The sequence below is a fragment of the Rhineura floridana genome, chromosome 2 (assembly GCF_030035675.1).
Source record: "Rhineura floridana isolate rRhiFlo1 chromosome 2, rRhiFlo1.hap2, whole genome shotgun sequence".
In the NCBI taxonomy this organism is placed as follows: Eukaryota; Metazoa; Chordata; class Lepidosauria; order Squamata; family Rhineuridae; genus Rhineura; species Rhineura floridana.
The window spans coordinates 128,364,258-128,387,920 of NC_084481.1; the positions used below are offsets into that span (position 1 = coordinate 128,364,258).

A 23,663-nucleotide genomic window follows, 5' to 3' on the forward strand; every position below is an offset into this window, starting at 1 on the left:
GCCAATCAGCACAAAAGGGCAGTATGTTAGCCACTGAGAAGAGTCTTCTAATGTGCTTACTTGTCCTTTCTTGCTGATTGGAGCCAATAAGAGAAAAAGGAGATTAGTCAGCCACTGAGAAGACTCTTTTCAGTAGCTAACACTCTCCTCTTTCATGCTTATTGGCTCTTATGGATGTCTCCTGTTGTGGGAGAAGGCATTAACAAGCATCCCATTCTCAACCCAGCAGCAAAAAGAGAGAGAAGGGCATGGCTGTGATTATCGTGAAGGGACCCTGCACTTCTGCATTTGCTGCTACTTCACATAACAACCAATTCCTGTCCCATTTTTCGGTTATGCTTCTCAGACTGTAATTGTCTGATATAATTTATCCTCATCCTGGAATGCATTCTTCTAAATTAGCCCATCCATCTAAAATGTAATCAGAGAAATGCCGTTTAGAGAAGGACTTGCAGACATTTTTTTAAATTGCCAACATTCTGCATGCTTTCATTTCAGGAATCTTAGCCATTCATTCTTTTTTGAAACAAAAATCCCCTACACAGTATCACCATAACAGACATCTCAGAGTTGAGATACAATAGCCTCAGGCACAGAGTGTCTACAGTGATATTCATGTCCTCCCTCCCCAGAATCCAACAAATTCTTCTACTTCAGAAATCTGACACTGTTTTGGCTTCTTAGTGATGGGAACAGTTAGATACAAAACCATTTAGAGACAAGGACGTTTTTGAGGTTTATTTTGTTACAAGAGAAAATATATGAGCTTCCTAATCAGTTTGTTCTAGCGATCCTGTTAAAACAAAAACAAAATCATAAACCAATGTTTTGAAAATTGGATTATCAGATTATAAAATAACATTAATTTGACACTATCTCTGTTCACTGTAGAAAGGTCAAAAAAGGAAGTATGCTTGCATGTAATAAATTTAACATCTATTTCCTGTGGGTTTTCCCCTTCATTTAGGAATAAGACAAAAATAGCCCTAAATTCTTTAAGAATAATAAATATATTATGACCAAAAGGCTCTGTCTCTTTAAAACAGTGGTGAGGAAACTGTGGCTCTCTGGATATTGCTAAGCTATCACTCCCATCATTCCTGGCCACCGGCCATGCTGTTTGAGGCTGATGGGACTTGGAATCCAATAATGTTTGGAGGGCCACAAGTTCCCCATCCCTGCTTAAATCAAAGTTCCAGAGGTGTGACTGTGCATCACTTTTTACAGTGACAGGAAAAACTGTGTGTACTGACTTTTGCCCTTTCTCTTTTGGAACATGGCCACACACTGACCCTAGTCATGTGGAACATGCTGAGGATTTTAACACAATTCTGAGTTCTCTTCTAGGTGAAAAAGTGTTGCTAGTTTTCAGCGGCAGGCAACTGTGCCCAGTGCAGATTGACTACAGCCATTTGAAGAATGAAAAGAAAGGTCAATAGCCCACCTGAAGTGGTGCTGGTGGTAGAGGAGGAAGACTGAAAACAGAATCCGAGGTGGCATCTCTTCTAAGCTCCCAATATGTTGTGAAGCAGGAGGAAGCCAGCCTCACTCCACAGGAGAAAAAATATGTGCTGAATTCTGTTTGAAAAGCTATCCATATGTACACTCAGAGAAGCAAGCTCTGAAGAAGAAAGTCCGTAATAACAGTGGAAATCTGGATACAAGGCACCTTAAAGTAAAGGCTAGGTATCCTCAGTTCAGAAAAAAAATCCCAGAGCAGACTGAAGTGAACAAGGAATTCTTCTTATTACTGTACTGCTACAGTGATTTCATAATAATCATACTTGATTTCATTGTGCTGCCTTAAGCACACTTAAGTAGGCATGTTGTTCTGCTCAAGAAAACAAGTTCCTTGATTGTACCCAGGCAAAGGTGTGGAACTGGAAGCAATGTACAATACTGATGCATGAAGCCTATATTCCTATTTGTTGTCCTTTTGTCAAGGTTCAAAAAGTATTATCCCCAAGTGCCTGTCAGAGACTCTGGAAAACACAGATACAGACACACACAGAGAGAGTTAAGACCGAAACACAACCTTGGTTCTCTATACCTCTGAGATCCTGAACAAAAGGTACCCAAGTTCTAACCCCTTTGCCTGAGCCTGAATGTGTATGTCTAATAGCCATAAGAACCTTTATAGGTGCAGAGGGATTAGTGACTGCTATCTGAAAGCATGCATGCACAACTTCAGAAAGAAAGGATATATGTTTAAAAGATATATGGTATATGGTCCTGGATATGTCATATCAGTGGTTCTGCTCATTCCTCCGGGCCACTTACAAAAAGTAGTTGTGGAAGGTTATTGCTTGGCACCCTAAAGCTGTCCTGTGGTGTTCTGCAGGGTTCCATCTTGTCTCCCATACTATGTTACATCTATATGATGTCGCTGGGAGCTGTCATTAGGAGCTTTGGAGCGTGGTGTCATCAATATGCATATGACACCCAACTCTATCACTCTGTTCCATCTGAATCAGGAGAGGTGCCAGACTGGTGCTTAGAGGCGGTGACAGGCTAGATCTGGGGCAATTAATTAAGGCTTAATCCTGAAAAGACAGAGGTGTTATGTGTCCAGAGTTCTCATGTTCAGGAGGTGGGGAGATAGCCTGTTCGGGATGGGGTTGCACTCCCCTGGAAGCAGCAGGTTCGCAGTTTGGAAGTACTCTTGGATCCAGCATTGTCACTGGAGGCTCGGGTGGCCTCAGTGGTTAGGAGTGCCTTTTTCCAGCTGCTGCTGGTTGACCAGCTTTAGCCCCTTTTGGACAGAGATGACTTGGCCACAGTATTCCATGCTCTGATAGCTTCCAGATTAGATTATTGCAATGAGCTCTACGTGTGGCTGCCCTTGAAGGAAATTCAGACTCTTCAATTGGTCCAAAATGCAGCAACCAGATTACTGGCTGGAGTTAACTTTACATATCATATAACCCCTGTTTTAGAACAGCTACATTCATTGCCAGTTTGTTTCCAAGCCTAATTCAAGGTGCTCACGCAAATGTTTTAAAGCCCTTAATGACTTAGGATCCAAGTATCTGAAAGACTGCCTCCTTCCCTACACACCCTCTCAGGTGTTAAGATCAGCAGAGGAGGTCCTTTTGGTTGTTCTGCCACCTTCAGAAGCTGGGGGGGGGGTGGCCCAGGAGACGGCATTCTCTGGTGGCTCCTAAATTGTAGAACTCAATCCCCACCAAGGTGTGTCTGGCATACAGTTTTAGGTGAATGCTGAAGACACGCCTCCTTACCCTCGCCTTTGACACCTGAGACATGTATTGTTAGGTTGTTTTAAATTGTTTTTAATGCCATATTTTAAAATATCCTGCCCTGGGACCTTTGGATGAAGGGTGAGTTGTTTATTTATTTATTTATTTATTATTAACAACAACAATCCTGTAATGTTGCAATATGACAAAGTGATATCACCTGCAAAGGGGGCTGGGAGGGGGAACTGCATTCAGCACATGCTATCTAAGGTAAAGCCAGGGATGGAGGTTTTGTATAGGATATGTTTATTAGGTGTTCGTGTGTGCAGAACAGAACAGATAAAGCAGTAAGCAACTGAAGAGACCCGAGAGCTGCTGAGAGCCCTAAGAAAGCTGGACCAGGACCCAGGCCGGGACTCACAATGCTTTGCATTACTTGTATCGTCAAATTATGAAGAATCAGCAGTCTTGAGGTAAAACAAGATGGATCAGCAGTGCTGAGGAGATCATCCTGTCCAGCCCGCAGCTTGGAAGATTACTTTTAAAAACTAATAAATTACAGTTACAATTACATGGCCCCAAAATTAGTAATTACCATTGCAATTACAATTGCTCTGAAAGTAACTGATTACTACAATTACATCACTACAATTACATTTCAGTTACTTTTTAAAAAAAGCCTACAAGGTGCTGGCCTTGGCTGCTGCACATCTAAGTAGCCTAAAACAACATTAAAAATAAACACGCACATACAGAGGTAGCAGAATAAGTCCAGCCGGTTTCCAATACGCACAGCAGCCAAGGGTTGGTAGGCGGGGAGGGGGAGTGGCAGTCATCTATAGGGAGTCCTTGGTTTTCGCCAGACCCCCTCTCCATGAGACCAAGTTTGTTGACTGCATGTACTGGAGGTTGGGCCCAAAGGGCAGTTTGGGGATTCTACTTGTGTACCGCCCACCCCGCTGCACAGCAGACTCCCTGGCCGAGGTGCTCGAGGTGGTCTCGAGTGTCCGGTTGCTTTCCCCCAACCTACTGGTTTTGGGGGACTTCAACGTGCACGCCGAGGCCATCCTCATTGGAGTTCCTCGGGATTTCATGGAAACCATGACTTCCTGGGAACTGCACCTTAGTAATACAGGGCCCACCCATGTAGCCGGTCATGCTCTTGACCTTGTGTTTGTCTCGGGAGGGGAGGGAAGTGTTCTGAAAATGGGGGCTAATTCTTCTAAACCCGTGTCATGGTCAGATCACTATCTGGTGAATATAGGCCTCTCAATGCCACACACCCTCTGCAGGGGAAAAGGGCCTATTAGGATGGTCCGCCCCAGACGCCTGATGGATCCCAGAGGATTCCTGAATGCGCTGGGAGATTTGGAGCCGGCTGAAGGACGCCCGGTCGAAACCTTGGTGATGGAGTGGAATAGGGAGATCACTAGGGCGGTAGACCGGGTGGCTTCGAAACGCCCTCTCCCCCTGAATAGAGCTCAGATAGCCCCCTGGTATACACCACGGTTGCGGGGTCTGAGACAGGAGGTGAGACGACTAGAGCGCCGATGGCGGAAATCGTGCTCTGAAAACGATCGGACACTGGTTAGAGCACCAATAGCTGCCTACCAAGTGGCAACAAAGGCAACAAAGAGGGAATTCTTTGCTGCCTCTATTGCGTCCGCAGAGTGTTGTCCCAGGAGGTTGTTCCAAGTGGTCCGAAGCCTGGTCGGTCCAGTTGCTCAGGAACCCATGGAGCACTTTAAAGTCTCCTGTGACATGTTTGCTATACACTTTGCTGATAAAATCTAACATCTGAAGAGCATGATTCCGTACGTCGTGGACACAGAAAGTGAGCCAGAGTTGACCAGTTGCACTCCGATCAAGTGAGATCGGTTTCAGCCTCTTCCCTCTGAGGAAGTGGACAAGGTGCTCTCTACTGTGAAGCCAACCACCTGCTTGTTAGACCCTTGCCCCTCATGGCTCATTATGAGCTGCAAAGAAAGACTGAGCGAAGGGATAAAGGCAGTGGTAAATGCATCCTTAGAGGAGGGTGCAATGCCGCTAGCCCTCAAGGAGGCGGTAATAAAACCCATCTTGAAAAAACCCTCCTTGGGCCCCCAAGAGTTGAACAACTTCCGCCCAGTCTCTAATTTACCATTCTTGGGCAAGGTGATTGAGCGAGTGGTGGCCAAACAGTTACAGACACACTTGGATGAAGCGGATTATTTAGATCCATTCCAATCGGGCTTCAGGACTGGACATAGAACTTAAACAGCCTTGGTCGCCCTGGTGGATGATATGAGGAGGGCGTTGGATGGGGAGAATATACCCTCCTTGTCCTCCTGGACCTTTCAGCGGCTTTTGATACCGTCGACCACAGTATCCTTTTAGATCGCCTGGAGGGATTAGGCATAGGGGGCACTGTTTTACGGTGGCTCTGTTCCTATCTCTCAGACAGGCATCAGCGGGTGGCATTGGGGGATGAGTTTTCAGACCCTTGGCCTCTCACTTGTGGAGTGCCACAGGGTTCTATCCTCTCCCCCATGCTATTCAACATCTATGTAAAGCCGCTGGGGACCATCATCAGGAGATTTGGGCTGCAGTGCCACCAATATGCGGATGACACTCAGCTCTATCTCTTGTTTAAGTCCTCACCAGAGTTGGCTGTGGATACCATGTCCAAGTGCCTGGAATCCGTAAGTGGATGGATGGGAAGGAATAGGCTGAAGCTGAACCCCGATAAGACCGAGGTGTTGCTCGTGGGAGACAAGAGAAGATTAGGAGATATAGACCTGGTGTTTGATGGTGTAAGATTACCCCTGAAAGACCAGGTCCGCAGCCTTGGGGTCATTTTAGACTCCCAGCTGTCCATGGAGGCTCAGATTTCGGCAGTGAGCCGGGTGGCTTGGTACCAACTACATCTGATACAAAGGCTGCAACCCTACCTTCCTGTTCATCTGCTCCCACGGGTGATACATGCCCTGGTCTCCACTCACTTAGACTACTGGAATGCGCTCTACGTGGGGCTACCCTTGAAAAAGGTCCGGAAATTACAATTGGTACAAAATGCGGCAGCACGGCTGATTAACAACAGCCGTCGTCGTGATCACATCACTCCGGTGCTAGTAGATCTACACTGGTTGCCAATTGTTTACCGGGCCCAATTCAAGGTGTTGGTCTTGACCTTTAAAGCCCTATACGGTTTCGGCCCAGTTTATCTGAAGGAGGGCCTCCAGCATCACCAATTATGCCGCCTGACAAGATCAGCCACACAAGACCTCCTCTCAGTTCCACCAACTAAAACAGCAAGGTTGGTACGGACCAGAGAGAGGGCATTTTCAATTGTGGCCCCCACCCTCTGGAATTCCCTCCCGTTTGATCTTCGTAATGCCCCCTCCTTAATTGGTTTCCGCCGGGCCTTGAAGACCTGGCTATTCAGGCAGGCCTATGGGATTTCTGGGATGGGTTAGTTGTTAACATGTTATTAACTGGTAGAGTGGGTTAGATGATTGATGGTCTTATCTATTTTATATTGTATTTTATTGTATTAATGTACGTCACCTAGAGTGGCCGTTAATTTGGCCAGATAGGCGACTCAGAAATAAAATTTTATTATATTATTATTATTATTTTATCCATAAGATAGCAACGGTGGTCTCTCCGCTGGTAAGGGAGGTGGGGAGGGAGGCAGAGGCCACTACTCAGATCTTTGCATGTCAAACCAAGTGCAACCCCCCCCACTCAGCCAGCAAACATAATCTCTCTCACTTAACCACCTCCCAGACCCTGCCCTGCCACCAACTGAGGGACGCTCACTCAAACATTTTCCCCTGAGATGCAAAAAAGTTAAAATATTGCATATGCAGCACAGTAGCCAGAGGGGGTGGTGGAGGCCACTTTGTGTGCCAAGTGCAAACACACACACACACAGTCATCTTTCACCTCCACAGTTCTTTATCTCCATTGTGCTGCTGCCTCCTTCTCCTTTATCCATGTTCTTGCCCTCCAGCTCCTTTTCCCCTCCACTCCATTCTTCACCACCACCATCCATTTTTTAAAACAATTATTTTCTCCACTCCACCCTGTCTCACTCTCCACCTTCTCCCTCGTTGCCTCCTACCCACCCACAAAGCATGAGGGAAGAGCGATGCTGCACAGAAGTCCAGTTGGAGGCACATGATTTCCATCCACAAATCAGAGGAGCAGAAGACTTCCCCTGCTTTCCCCCCAAGTAATGCCCAAAAGTAATGCTGGAAACATTACAATAACTTCACAAAAATAATAAAATTACTCCTAGTTCTATTACAATCAAAATGTAAAGGAATTACCCACTTGTTCCTCAAATAAGTAATGAATTGCAAGTAATTTGTTACTTGTAATGAATTACTTCCAAGCTCTGGCCCGGCCCATAAAACAGAACTTCTGAAAGGAAGCTTAGGTGTGTAAACACCCCAGAAAGTGAGGGAGGGAAGGTATTGGGGGATGTTTGTTTTTTCTTTATTTTTCTTACCCTCTTCCTTTTGTACTTTCATTTCCTTTTGACTTGTGGCCAGTGCTTGAATTACAGGACTGGCATGCTTATTTAGGGCTTCCAACCGAGTGAATGGGCCTAGGGTGAAATTCCCTTCAGCAGAGGTGATGCATCACATTTGAGTTACACGGGCTAGTATGCTCTAAACTAGCATTTATTATGGCAGGTAATGTGTTTTGACCTGTGGTTCTTCTCAGGATGTAGAAATAAGGATAGAAGATTATGACTGAGGGTCTAGTATATACAGGGAGATGAAATCACTAATTAAAAATCTTAAATTCAATACGCCAGAATACATTACATACATTAGGCTGGGATCTACTGGTAGATCTCTGGGTGATTTGCAATAGATCAGCAAGGATTTCTGACTCCTAATTGTCAAACAATAGCAACAACAAAAACCTATTGCCTGTAGCTCAGTGGTAGAGCATCTGCTTTGTATGAAAAAAGTCCAAGGTTCAATCCCCAGCATTTCCAGGTAGGGCTGGGAGAGAACCCTGCCTGAAACCCTGGAGATCGACTGACAGTCAGTGTAGATAATACGGAGCTAAATGGAGCAATGGTCTGACTCAGTATAAGGTAGCTATCTAATTCCTATGATGCAGCACAGTGATCCATGGAAAGGTTATATATCCCTGAACATCGGTGTTCCCTGCCTGTAAAATTGAATATTATGCTGATAAATGCTGATATAATTTGCTTTTTCTTAAAACTGCAAGAACATTTTTTCATGTACTAATCACTTCTCTCCAAGCCTCAGTATGCCACATCTGTAAAATGTTAGTATTAATTAGTTGCCTTCAACCAGGTCTTTGTGCAACTTTGCTGACCAGTTTTGATATTAAAACCACTGATCTGCAGTAGCTCAGAAGTAGATTCATATTTATTTATGCATGTTATCCCAGTATTGGGCTCACTAAGTGCAGTAGATAATTAGCTTTGTCCCCCTAAGCCACCATTTCATACCTAGTTCCAGTTAGTTGATCTTGGTGTCTAATGATAATTACAAAAAAGTAAACTCCACAAGCCTGAGGTCACCCATTCTTGCAATAGTCTAAAGCAGTGGTGGTGAATCACAAAGGTGGTAGATCTGGCCGGTTGAGGCACTGCAAATGGTCCACCAGACCATGGCAAAGCTAGGCAACATTACAGTGCTTAGCTGAGATCAGTTTAGCTCCTTGTTGTTGTTATGTGCTTTCAAGTCGATCACAACTTATGGTGACCCTATGATTCAACAACCTCTAATATCATCTGTCGTGAACCACCTTGTTCAGATCGTGTAAGTTCAGGTCTGTGGCTTCCTTTATGGAATCAACCCATCTCTTGTTTGGTCTTCCTTTTTTTCTACTCCCTTCTGTTTTTCCGAGCATTATTGTCTTTTCCAGTGAACCATGTCTTCTAGCTATTAATTGAATGCTGAAAATTAATGCAGCTGCTATGAAGGAAGTAGATGTTTAGTTTAACTGGGAAAAAAATATAGGAGACCTAAATCTCAAACATCCCCTTCTTAGTCAAAGCACTCAAAAGGTTGGTGATCATGCAACTTCAAGCATTTTTGGAGGAAGCAAATTATCTTGACTTCAGAGCTGGTTTCAGCATTGAAACAGCTTTGGTTGCCCTGGTTGATGATCTTTGTAAGGAGAGAGATTGTGCAGGGGTGTGTGTGTGATCCTGTTGACTGTCCCTCAGTGGCATTCAATATCATTGACCATGATATCCTCTTTGAGTAACTCTGTGGGCTGGAGTTGAGAGGGACAATGATACAGTGATTCCACTCTTACCAGCAGGGCCATTTTCCAACTGGCATTAGAGAACTCCTGCTCAGTCCAATGGCAGTTATAGGGTTCCAGCTCGCTCTCTCTCTCACCCCCCCCACTATCTGAAGCTGCTGGGAGTGGTCATAGGGGGTTGGGGCTGACACCACCAATATGTGGATTACACCCAGCTCTATTTCTCTACAGCAACTGAAGCAACTGAGTCTTCTCTGATGCTGAACTGGAGGCAGTAATGGGCCGGAGGCAGACCAACAAACCTAAGATAAATCCTGACAGAGGCACTGTTAGTAGGTAGCCCACATGTCTAGGAATTGAGTTAAGCTTCTGTTCTAGATGGTCACATTCCATCTGAAATAGCAGCTTGGGGATACTGTATTGTCACTGGAAGCCCAGGTGGTGTCATTGCAAAGGAGTCCTTCTTTCCAGCTATGGCTGGTTTACTAGCAATGCCATTTCTAGACCAGCATAACCTTACTATGGTGGCTCATGCTCTGCTAGCCTCAAGTTTAGACTACTTTAATGTGCTGTACATAGGGCTACCCTAGAAGATGGTCCGGAAACTGCAGCTACTGCAAAGTACAGCTCCCAGAGTGCTGACTGATACACTTGTGTGGAGTCATGTAACACCTATTTTGCAGTATCTGCATTGTCTGAAAGGTGACATGTACCAACATCATAAAACCCTGAATGATTGTAAGTTTTTGAGGGAATGCCTCCCCCTCGTATCAGCCAAACTGGACCTTGAGATTGGACCAGGGAGGGGGCTTCTTGTTGTGCCACTGGTGTATACAGCTTGCTGTGTGGTGATATGAGATAGGGCTTTATCTGTCATGGTACCCAAACTGTGGCACTCCCTGCCCTTGGAGGTACGGATAGCCTCCTACACTTCTGGGCTTCTAGGAAGTATTTGTTCATCCAGGGCTATCGTTGAAATAGATTATTTTGTTCAAGACCTTAGTATTATAGTCATGATGAGCTGCTGCTCTATTTATAAAAATATTTCTCTTTTATATTGGTTTTAGTACTTTTAATAATTGCATAATGTTTTTATTGTTCTGAATTGTATTTTACTTTTCATAATGTTTTGTACATCAGCCTGAGATCCATTTTTGATCAAGGGCCGTTTGAAAGTTGAATACATAAAGACACAAGGGGCCGTGCAGTGCAAAGGGACTGGCAATAAGGGAGCTTGAGACATATGTCACTTGCAGACAAGGAGGTGTGGAGCAACCACGTCTAGGGCACGGACTGTCTTTCTACTTCAGGAGTTCTAGTGCAACATGTAGATGAAGGGAAAAGTGGGGGCAAAGAAGCAGAAGAGAAATCCATGCATGAAGCTCAGAGCCAAGGAGGGACTTGTGCTGCTGACATGAAGCACCATTCAGATGGTGGCTGACTCTCATATTGACTGCCAAGTAGCTACACGTCTCTAGTATGGATGGAATCCATGGACTGCTGTCAGAGTTCTTATGTGATTATTGCCTCAAGTATGTTCCTATATCTGCTCTTAACAAGCTACTATCCACGCAACAATTTGCAACTAATACAACTCACAAACTTCACACCTATTGCTAATAGTTACCGTGCAGATCATTTAAGGATTGTGTATGTGTGTGCATGCGTGTGTGTGTATCAAGTCATTTTGGAGCATATCAGTAAAGTTACATGTAAAAGTATTTAATGCTTAGCAAAAATCACTTTCAAAAACATTTCAAGGAGAAATCTACTTTCAATGGAGGTTTTCTACAGTATTACATGCAGCAGTGTATGCTTGCAATAAGAATGGCTTTGCAGGGGAATGATGTCTTAAATCTATTCAAAATCCCTAATTGACAGCTATGTTGCAACTATTGCCATACAAAATGTTTAATATATAACAAATTATTTATACACCATACTTCCACTTAATGATTGCATTGTGCTCACAGATAGTACACTGTATGTTAGAGCATGATTTCTCTTTCCAGCAATGTCCTTCCTAGTCTTGAAACAAGTTTCCCATTTGCAACTTCTACAAATTACACAAGCATGTTACAAACAAAATGAATTGCTTATTGAATAAGGAGATTGTTACAACTCCATCTATCAAGTCCTCACAGGGGGCATTTTTATAAAGGAGTTAAATAATTGTAGTAAATGATACAATTTGAATTATGTATTGTTTGAAGGAATAATTATTTGTAATTTTTCCCTATGAGCAAATATACTAGCCAAAAGCTAGTGCAAAATAATGTGTCTCATTGACTTATATATGTATTAACTCCATACTGGATTGTGGCCATTTAGGTGAATATCAGATTTCTTTTTTTAAAATGACTTTAAAAAGTCATTAGATAATTCACTTTTCTATCCTAATCTTGCAGAAGCCTTGTGAATGAAATTAAATATATGAACAGGAGGCCAAAAGCTTTAAAAACATGAAGGCATTGAATAAACTCTTTGCATGGCTGAGATTCAAGATTCTAAAATGTAATTCTGTAGTAATGCTCCCACAGACCTTCTGCTTTTTCCTGTGGCTAGTTAAAAGTATGTTTTAAAACAAATTAATTTACATTTTAACTAGATAAAATTGAAAGCAAATTGAAAGCAATATATCAGTTTTTTATATAATTTAAAACATAATATTAGATTTGAATGGAGTTATTAAATGGAGTTGTTTTCAAAATAAAATTAAGCAGTCACTACAGAGGAGTTTACTTCTACTTAACTGAAATGTTAAATAATTAATATTAAATTGATAGGATTGCCAAATCCTATCCCCAACAAACAGCCCCCAATTGGGGACTGTCTTCCTTCTTACCTTACACTGCCCACCACACTCTCCCAGGTGAGAGAGGCTGAAACAGAGGAGTCCTGGAGCGTGAGCAGCACCAGGAGAACACAGGAAGAACGGCTATCTGTTGTTTGTCCTTGAGGAAAGCCAGTTCTGAGTGTTCACTTCCTTGATTTAAAGTGGATGTAACTCTCATACAGCGCTGTCAGAAATCTGCCTACATTAATCAGGACTAAGTTGCTATATTTTTCACCTCCATTGTTAAATTGGAACAAACAATTGAATACACACAAAATTTGAATGTATGGCATTACAATTATACAATTAGTATTGATTACCTGATAGGAGATTAAAAGATCGTTTTTATTATTCATATGGTAGACAGAGTTTCTTTGGTTCTTCAATAAGGTTATCTCACTACCAATTTATATACCATCAAGTTGATTTTTAAATGATTTTTGCAGGTACTTTATGGTTATTTACTTTCTTTTGCAGGTTGATCATTTCTATAAATATACACTAACTATTTACATAATGATTATAAAAATACAATTTTATTTATATGCAGTTTGTTGAAATACCAAGAAAATAATAACACCAAAGGGTTCTGCAATTATTAAGACTTTTGGAAAGATCTTAATGTAGATCATGATAGTTAAGAAGCAGTCTTGGAAATATATATTTTAATAGCTTTGCTTAAAAATTCTGTGCTTTAATAATTTTGAGTCTACTGTTTATATTTTTTTGTTCGTCTGTTTCTCTGCAATAGTAAAGACCAAAGAAACCCACCTGAAAAATGAAGTGATCTGATTGGAGGACATTACAAAGTTGAGGCTAAATAAATTAATAGGCTACAGGGAATGTTTTACTCCAGCAAATATCAATGCACCTAGTATGATAACCCACAATCTCAGTTTGTCCTCAAGTTACATCATAAAGAGCTAAAATGATTTTTTTCCTGTAACAGTCCACCATTTTTTTTTGTAATTGCCAAAGATGATTCACCGTAAAGTCTCATTCTGCTAGCTTTTTTCTTAAAAAGCAGAGGCTGTGTTTTCATGACAGTGTTGTAGAACAATGAATGAATTTTATTTTTTAGAACCTGGGTTTGGCAAAATATCACCTCCCACCCTATTATTTACAGCAGGGATGGGGAACTTGTAGCACACCAGATGCTGTTGGACAACTCCCATCATTTCTGACCATTGCTCATGCTGGCTGAGGCTGATGGGAGTTAGAGACCAAAAATATCTGGAGGGCCACAGGTTCCCTAATCCTTATTTACAGAATATTATTTTGTTCAATCCATAGACTTGTTTGCTTATTTACACTTCAGTATAATTGGATTTTAGTCAGCCCCATAAGATATGGTGATTTCTTAGTTTGCGTAGTCATTGCTCCACTGAAACCAAAGTCAGTCTGGTAAGCTGCTTCTGGCATCACTTCACTAGACATCATTGTTTATAAGAGAAGGGCAGGTCTCTGTGTTAAACAGAGGGTTGTGTCTTTTTTGTAAAAGTAGGTGTATTCATTATTCCAAACTGAGACAGACTCAAGGTTCTCAAATTTACCAGTTCCACCATGTGTTCAGAATGAAAACCTTTCTGAATGTAGGACACATTCAAAGAATTTGTTTTCATCGGGAAGTTCCAGGGAGCTTTTAACACTTACTTATATTGTCATTTTTTTCCCCATTTCACAGTGAACAGAGTAACATTACACCAACTCTTTAAAAACCAGTTATGCTCATATGCCTCTTCACAGCTATCTCTTTCTTTTCTGGCTTTTGGATTATGAGCAGAGATTATGATTTTGGGGGTATTTACAAAGGACTCTGTTGGGTTCGTTCACACCAGAGCGGTATGATTTAAATGTGGTGTCTAGGCAGAGCTAAGCTCTATTGCTTTGTTGCAGTCAGTCTTTTGGTACTATATTAGCTTGACCACAAATATATGACTATATGATCCTTAATTTTCATACTACTACTATTGTTTCTTTTTGATCCAGAATGATAGTTTTACATGCACAAGTTTCTACAGAGTGATCCATATTTGTGCTTCCCAAGCTCTTAATATACTAGAATATTAGACAGGCATATGGTTAAGTAATGTCTCCAACAACAAAGGCTTCAAGGAACAAGAGGTATGTGACAGACAGTTGCATATCATAAATAGAAAACATCAACATTTTACAGACTTGCCTGGGAGCACCTGCCTTAATAGGTAGAAAGCTGATATTCAGACTGATTATTCTATTTACTCACTTTAAAAAAAAATCTTGTGTTGACTGTTTCAGTATAGAAAAAATGCATTGCTTTGGCACAAGCCACAAGTCTGATTTCAAAGCTAGAGGCCCACAAGTGATGTGATGTAAACTTTCAGCGCAAGAAGCCATCAGACCTGAAACTCAAACATATCTGTTTGTTTCTTGGCTAGCTTAGCAACTTCTTCTCTTATTGCCTTCACCAAAGCAGCTGTAGAAAGACTGTTGAGAGGGTTATCCAATGAGTAATTTTCTGTTAGGCTCTGTTGAGAAGTAGCAGAAGGAGACTGTGGGATGTGTCCCAGGCCAGAGTGCATATTTGCAGGTTGGCTGTATTGACGAGGAAGCCTCAAAGGAGAGTTGTTGTGCAGATAGTGTGGCCGTGAATAAGCTTCTATGTAGCCAGGAAGAGGGACCTAAAGAGAATATGAATTAAACAAATAAATTGCTCTCAGATTTATTTATTAACACAACACAGAATTTGTGCAATGGTTACCTGCGGAAAGAGGCTACCTGTCTCTTTCTGAAAGAATCAGAAAATAGTCTATATATTTATAAAAGTAATTTCTTGGTGGAAATCACTGCATGCATTCTTTGCAATAATTAATCAATTTGTTACTTGCCCAAGAACAAACAATTTCATGTGAGCAAGGTAGCTTTATTTATTCATAAAGTTTTATACTGCTTAATGTAATAAAAATCTCTAAGCGGTTTACAATAAAATGTCTTGAAAACAAAACAACTGTATATCAGAAATAAGACCGAGCACCATTTCAAACAACAACAAAATTAAGAGTCAAAGTCCATGAAAGCTTAGGTAAACAAGTTTTAAAGAGGAAATTACTGTCTCTGCCCTATGAATTACTCAACAGAGGGCATTCGGGGAAGGGCATCACTGAGAATCCCTGCTTCTGCCTTGTCACCATCACCAAGTGACAATCCACTGGTTGTGAAATGCCCAGCAGGGTCTCCTCAGCTTGGTATGTGCCGGTGGAATGATCTGCAAGGTATTGTCTTCCAAACTTTAGGGCTTTAAATGTCAACAACACCTTGAATTTGACTCAGTAGCTAATAGGTGGCCAGTGCAGATGTTTCAACACTAGTGTAATATGGGTAATATGTCCTAACTTCCAAACTAGGTGAAAGGGTAGTCCCACATACAGTGCATTACAGTAGTCTAATTGTGACATTACCAATGTGAACATAGACCAATGTGGAAAGAGTATCCTTCTCCAGGAATGGTAATAGTTGGCACACCAACTGAAGATGGTAATGGGTGCTCCAAGCCATTAAATGACAGTGATAGATCTAGGAGCACACCCAAACTACACATCTGCTTCTTCAGAGGGAGTATAACCCCATGCAGAGCGGGTACACAACCCAGATATAGGAACTACCCATCTATTAGGTCTCCAGCTTGTCAGGATTTAGTCACAGTTTATTAGCTCTCATCCAGCTCATGACTGCATCCAGGCACCAGCTTAAAATTTATGTGGCCTCTCCTGATTCAGATGTTACAAAGAAATAGAAGTGATATCATCATCAGTGACACCTTGCCCCAAATATCCTAATGACCATCTTCATATAGATATTAAATAGCATTGGGGACAAAATCATGCCCTGTAGCACCCTGCAGATCAACTACTAGGGGAACAAGGCACGATCACCCACTAGTTCTCTCTGGAACCAACAGTCATGAGCCCTGTAGTTCTGACAGAGTCTGGATTGTGGTGGCAGTGTTTGACAGGCGAGGAGGAGGAGGAAGCAGAGGGTGTGAGTGAACTGGGAGAAGCTGGGAGGGAGGATAAGTCCATTCCTCTTGATGTTAGGGAAGAAGAAGCAAACTCACCAGCTCTCTTCCCTGCCCTGCTTCTAGAGCAGGAAGATTTATTGGGAATTGGGGAAGTAAACATCTAGTTGGGGTGGGCAGGACAGGGCAGGAAGAGGAGGAGGAGCCAAGAGGGCAAGTCACTGTTTCACCATCAAGGACTCAGCGCCACCTTTGTCAGTGCAAGCAGGTGCAGCCCCTCCACAGAAGTGCAAACCTGCAAGTAGTATTCTCACATGGGATGAGGGTCATGCAAATAAATTCACCATGCCTTGCCCTTTAAAACTTGGCAGGACTGCTTTCCATACTTGAACTCTGGACTCTGCTCTTAAACTCTTGTATTGCAACCCCTGTAACCTGAGTTTACTGCTGAACCTGAATTGTAGTCCACTTGAAAAACCTCTCTCTTTTACTTGAAAGTAAGAGCCTTTGTTGTGGTGTTTTGGGACAGCGAGCCAGGACACCAATCCCACAAGTTGGAGCAAAACCACTGCAAATAGTTCTCCCAACCTCCCAACGGCAGTCCAGGATGATACTATGGTCAATATATCAAAAGCTACTTAGAGATTCAGGAGAATCAACAGGGTCACACTCCCCCTGTCCCTCTTCTGAAGGTCATATATCAGGGCAACCAAAGCTGATTCTGTCCCAAAACTGTGCCTGTACCAAGACTGGAATGGGTCATGATAATCAGTTTCATCCAAGAATATCTACAACTGAACTGTCACCCTCCTCTCAATCACCTTGCCCCAAAAAAGGCTCCCCAAAAGGCGTACTGGTGGCCAGGTGGTAGTTAGCATATACCTGTGGGTCCAGTGTGGGGTTTTTTAAGGACTGGCCACACCACTTCCACCTTCAAGGCATCGGAGACCATCCTGTTATGCAACAAAGTATTCCCCACACAACTGGCATGATCCTGTCAGAATGGACATGGGTCAAGGGTGCATGTAGGAGACCACACAACTGTAAGTATCTTATCTGCATCATCAGGCTATACATAATGATGCATCTGTATGTGTAAGTACAGAGAAGGTAACTTGTCCAAGGCCTCCCAACAAGTCCAAGCTTGAGATGGGGGATGAAATTGTGCACTAAATGGAAATTAAAAAGAGGAGATTGACCTCCTTTCCTACCACCCCAGAAAAAATGTAATTTCTAACCCATGAATCCCTGTATCCTTGGAACTGAACAATATTGCCCATCCTCAAAGCAAGCCCTTCAGCTTAATTAAGTTCATCCCACTATCTTAAAGCAGGGATACTTCCAAAATCCTCCTTCTCTGGATTTTGGAGCTTTTGGAGGCTTGTTTCCAAGTAGGAACTTACTAATTAGGAATTCTCTGCAGTTCTATTTTTTAAAATTTCTAAATATTATAGAGAGCATGGTGTGTGCAGTTTGCCCCAAGCTTTTCACTTTCTTCATTTCACTTGTTCCTCACCCCCAACGTGACCAATGTGTATGTCCACATTGATAAAATATACAAAAGAAAGCAATCTTGAGCACTCTTGTGTCAATATTCTTTTTGCATTGTCCAATGTTTAGGAGCATATTTGAGCATCAGTAAAGCACTGCAGAAAAAGAACCATGATGCAATCATACGTACAAATCACATCAATATTGCTTGTTTCAGTGTTTTAGCAAGGCACATGTGTGCAACTGTAACATGGGGATGGAAAGATGCAAATTTACTGAAAACTGGTAAACTGTATGCTCCAATTCTGGAATTGATTTAAAAATTGGCCTAGATAAAGTGGAATTCAGGAGAAGTACAATTCAGGGCAGACTGAAGCAGAGATCAACAAAGGGGAAAAAATTGATATAGTTACATCACTGTCCACTACCCACCAAACTACACTAGCCTGAATTATCTATCTTTATTTCTACACATTTTAATTCTATATTGACAACCTGGATACTTCACAATGCTATGAGGAATTTACGTAAAACAGAACTAAGCACAAATGATATAGTTTGGTGGTCTGGCATATGTTAGCTATTTTACATCACTCATGTTTATTGATATTTGAGATAAGTCATATCCATTAAGAGAGTAGTTCCTGGCTGTCAGAGTAGTTAGCTTTAGGCGATTCTATCATGACCACTTTGCACAGAAGTGGTGTTCCAATGTGGAGACAGCATACATGATAAATCTTCCTATAAAACTGAATGATTTATAAATACCAGCTCTAAAAAGTGTACGTTCTTTACTGATATATAAGATGAATAATAAAAAACATACTTATCGTAAGGGCTACATTGTTGTGGGGGGAAACCACTCACAATGTACCGCATGAGTTCTTTCACGATTTCCCCTCAGTATCATTAATGGGGGAAAATATTTTAATTTTACTGCCTACTTCCATATAAGGTCATATTCTGTTGCCCTCTTCCAGATGTCCCTCACTTCAGAGATTGGGCTGCTGAAGAAAGTGGCTTTTCTGTGGTGCCATCTACTGCAGAACATAGTCATGTGGCACTCACTTTATCCATTTTCAGGATAAAGCAGTTTTATTCTCCTGAGGTTTTTTTTTTCCCCCAATTAATTTTTATTCAAATTTTCAAAATCAAGACAATACAAAAAGAAAAACACAAATTAAAACTAATACAATAAAAAGAAACAAACAAAAAAAAAACTACTGACTTCCGATTTGTCGTAGTTCAGCTATAGGTCTATAATATATAACAAACCTGTCTCTTGATAAATTATAAAATCACCTTCCTCCAGCAGTTATCTTAGTTGGTATCAAATCTCATTAACATCATATCATTTTATTCTTCTACAAAAAGTCAAAGAGAAGTTTCCAATCCTTGAGATATATGTCCATCAATTTTTTTCTAGATAGACATGTCAATTAATCCAACTCTTCAAGTCTATTAAATCCAGTAATTTCAAATCGCTCTTCTTCCTTTATCAATGTTGATTCCATCTTCCATCTTTACGCACCCAATAATCTTGCTGTCATAGTCATATAATAAGAGTCTGATAGGGATTTCCTTCATCACAAATATTTTCTTGCCATCATTTCCGAACGTATCACTGAAGTATTGTTGCAGAACCGCATCTCTGTTCCTCTTTTTTACAGAATGCACTAGCACATCTCTTGAAGGGTTTTTCATTGTCACAAAACAGGAATTAATTCTGTAAACTTTCTCCATTTCAAGTTCCATCAAATCCTTCCAGTCCATGAATTTTTTCGAACCGATGATATCTTTATCTCCAATCTCTTCACCAATTCCTTCAGGGACAGCGCTGAATTCCAAACAGTAATATTTATCTCCAGGATCCATCACAGCCAGGAAATCCAAATCTTTTTCCAAGACCATATTTAATCCAATCTCCAAGGCTTGAACCTTCCCTTTAATTTTTCTTTCATCCTTTTTTAATTTTCCAAATTTATCTTTGTTCTCCTTTCTCATAGAATCCTGAATTTCTTTCAGCTCCTGTCTCATTTCGCCAAATTCACTTATCATCACTTGTCTGTTATGTCTGAGTTCTTGTTTTGTTAACTTAATCTCATTCATTATTTTCTGAAACATATCTAAAGAGAAAGTCCCTTCTTGTACATCCATGATCTCAACCACCTTCTTGATTGTCATTCTTAAAACCAAAAAAAACACAATCCCTTCAATTTCCAATGTCCCAAGCAAAGAACAGTTTCTTTATCCAGTTACAAAGGAGTTAATCTTTCAAGCCAGCTGACGTCACCCTCTAGACAAGACAAACTGCCTTTTCTCTTGTATGTCCAAAAGTGCCAAAACAACTTTAATTCACAGCATCCAAATAATTAGTAACAGGAAGAATGAGCAGATTCGTCAAAAAAAAAAAAAAGTAAACCGAAAAAAATAGTCCCAGACATATATTACTCAAAAGTCTTATAAATAAATAAATAAAATTTCTCTTTAAATTAGAAACCCCTCAGCCGTTTATAATCTTTATAATGTTGAATTCCATGCCAGCTTTTTGCAATAAAAATAAAGATAAGCTATTTCTATTTTCTTCCCCTTAGCTCCGTGAATAAAAGAGAAAGCTATGACTCACCCAGGGTTTCTTAATTGCTGGTTCTTTGACAAATCTCTTTAGCTGTATTGATAACAAAATAATGAGAAAAGACAGGAGAATGCTTGCCTGTTAATCCGTTTTTCTTTGAAGAAAAAAAAAACGGCTCACTTAATCAGTTGAGCTGGTTGGAAATCCTAGCTCCGTCCGAGCTGCTGGAAGACCTTCTTTCGCAGAATTCCAGCCTCCAACAAACACAACAAAGCTCTGTGGAAAATCTCTACGTTTCTTCCTTATCCAGAAGAAATTTTCCCCAGTCAAAAAGCCCTTCTGACTGGTTTTAAAACTGAAAAAGTTTCCACCAAGACGGGAGCCCATCCCAGAGGCAGCACAGGTGGAGCGATCCTCCTGGGAAGTCATTCTCCTGAGGTTTTAATAGCTGGCTCACTGTTTCCTCCTGTGTGCTGTTCTAATGTTTTATTGTTATTTCTCATTGCTTTTGAAGTTTATTGTCCACAGTGGTTTTATTGCTATTTTAAATTTTAATTATTGTGGTTTTTTTGTAATTAATTGTTTAATTTGGTTGTTTTATCATTCTTGCTGGCTAATTTGAAAGACAAAGTATAAATATTGAAATAAATATTTTTACTTATCAATTTTATTAGCTTTATAGAATATGAAAAAATAAAACCAAGTTGCTCATCCTTCTCTAAACCATACTATCCCAGAAGTTAGTAGATGCCCATCATTAAAACTCCTGATTAAATCCTGGAGTGATCCATTCCTTTTATCTCTAGTGCGGCGGTAACGCAGCCAAAGCTCTGCTCACGGCCGGAGTTTGATTCCAATGAAAGAAGGAAGTCGAATCTCCGGTAAAAGGGGTCGAGGTCCACTTAGCCTTCCATCCATCCATAGTCGGTAAAATGAGTACCCGGCATATGCTGGGGGGTAAAGAAAGGCCAGGAAAGGAACTGGCAATCCCACCCCATATATACAGTCTGCCTAGTAAACATCGCAAGACGTCACCCTAAGAGTCGGAAACGGCTCACACTACAAGTGCAGGGACACCTTTACCTTTTTAGCAGTCTTACATTGGTCTAAACTGCAAGTAACCCTCTAAGGATATTAGATTTGTTAAGCTATCAGTCTAATATATAATACTGAGTGTGAAATTTCAACAGCATTTTATAAAGCATTTGCATACTTGAACTTGTTTATCAAACTGAATCAGAACCAACAATCTTTCATTCTATGTGGATTTTATGTGGTTCTGTTTCTTAATTAGACAAGTACTCACTGAAACGGAATAATTGATTCTCAAGTTTGAACTTGACAGTTCTCTAAATATTTTATCATTTAATACAATAATCATACAAAAGCTTATGCCCAGGCATTAAAAAGACGCATTTTATTCTCAGAAAGTAATGGTCCAGATTTAAGAAATTCATTTTTAGGAAACCTGTTAGATCCTGAGTCTTTTTGCCATCTGGTTGCTTATTCCTATTCATGCACTGCAAGACCCTAATTACTTCATCTGTGTGAAGCGTAATATTAAAATCTATGCAGTATCAAGCTGCAAGTGGCAATCAAACTCAGTCAAAACAAAGCACTTTGTGAAACGACATAAATCAAGCTAACATTTAGCACAGTGATAGGTTTTAGAACAAAACACTAGGGGCCAGTATTTCACCAATTTCAGCCCATGAAAAGCTTTAAAGTAGAATTTCTAAGATAACTACTGCTGAAATGCAGACTATTTTGTCAACCAAATACTTGTTTATACCTGCATCTTCTCACAGGGCTGTTGCTACCACTACAGCAGTAGTCCTTGAATAGTAATGTCTGTAAGTGTGGGAGGGTGAGAACTGGAACGTTTTCAGTGACTCAGCCTATACTTTCAACTGAGAAAGTTGAAGAGAGGACCTCAAACGTACACAGAAAGTGTGTTGGTGAAACTTGACTATTGGGGGACAGGAACATGAAGAGCTGGAAAGAACTTTTCTACTTGGACTACAAATTCCAGTTATTTTCACATGTAATGGCTGTATTACTATTACCAAAACACACACACACACGTACTTAAAGTGGAAGTTTCCGGAATCTGCCTATTTCCATCAAGATTCCACTTATCTTATTTTTCAAGATCTATCCCACTTTTCTGGTTGTGTTCAAGGCAGCCTGGACATAAATAGAGCAAAATTATAAACTGCTCCTTTCTGTCAGTTTCTTCCCCAGAATTTCTAAATGTTTCTTTAATCTCTATTCCTTTCTTACACAGCCTATTGTAACTGTTGAAAAAATCTCAAAAATAAAACTGTAAAAAAAAAGACACATTTCATCATGGAAAACTACAAATCTAGTATAAAGTTTGTCTTGTAATGAATGCAAATATCTATTTTGTCATATATACACCTGGCAGGAAACTAATGTGAGAGTTACATAATTTCTTTCACAGGAGTGAAGGAAACTGATCCAGTATGAAGCACTCACATAAGTAGTCCATTCTTTAGTTCTTTCCTACGAAGACAACAATTTCAAACTCTATTAACAAGTCCCAATAGTCTCACTGTCCCCTGTCATACTCTGACTTTGTCAGGGTGTCTTACTCCCCTTCAAGAGAACTTTCTTCAAAGCAAACAGATCTAGATCTCAGAATATGTTTAACTCATTAAACTATAAAGTTCCCATTTTATAAGCAATTTAAGCAAATCCGAGGTTGATCTTTCTTGTCACTCAGACTGAGCCAAACACTGGGGGATTTGGTAACAAAAATCCTGTCAGATCAGAATAAAAAAAAGATACCAAATGTATCCCTGCAGACAACTATTTCGGGTTCAAGGGATGTAGATGGAAGTTAAATGTTGTGCAAACATTTTATTCATGTAGAGTATGTTGTCTTTCTTGGGAACTACATATTGGTTGTTAGTACATATTGCTAACACAAATCACCCTTAGCTCTTTTGTTTGCTTTGTCTTCATAGAACCACTTTCAATAGCTTGGGAAACCATCCACAAGTCCTAGCTTGTCTTTTGGGAAACACTGCTCAAAGGTATGCTGGACTTCAGACTGTAGTTCATGGCTCAGAAGGATTTCTGACAACTGAGCTAAATCAAAGTAGACCATATAATAAATGAGATGTGACTCTAGAAGTCATCCCTTTCCAGTTGATTTCCTATCCTGAAGGCCCTGGACACACTTCTAGTGTTTTAATTCTTTGTATTGCATGTATGTGATTCACAGCTCTTAAGAGTGAAAGCCTGTGGCTCAGACAGTGCATCTGCTTTCTATGCAGAAGGCCCCAAATTCAATTCCCA

The 23,663-nt window shown here is 40.8% G+C and overlaps 1 protein-coding gene across 8 annotated transcripts in view; it reads right to left on the reverse strand.

Moving 5' to 3' along the window:
* Positions 1-23,663, reverse strand: part of KIAA1549L (KIAA1549 like) — a 305,265-nt gene that overhangs the window by 39,841 nt on the left and 241,761 nt on the right. For 7 of the 8 annotated variants that reach the window (XM_061610520.1, XM_061610519.1, XM_061610516.1 and 4 more), the window contains one exon: positions 12,850-14,939. The exons of the other annotated variant lie outside the window; for it this stretch is intronic. In XM_061610520.1, the coding sequence (XP_061466504.1) occupies positions 14,655-14,939 (285 nt within the window). In that variant the 3' untranslated portion in view covers positions 12,850-14,654. Of the gene's footprint in view, positions 1-12,849; positions 14,940-23,663 lie in introns of those variants that run through there. 8 annotated transcript variants of the gene reach the window in all.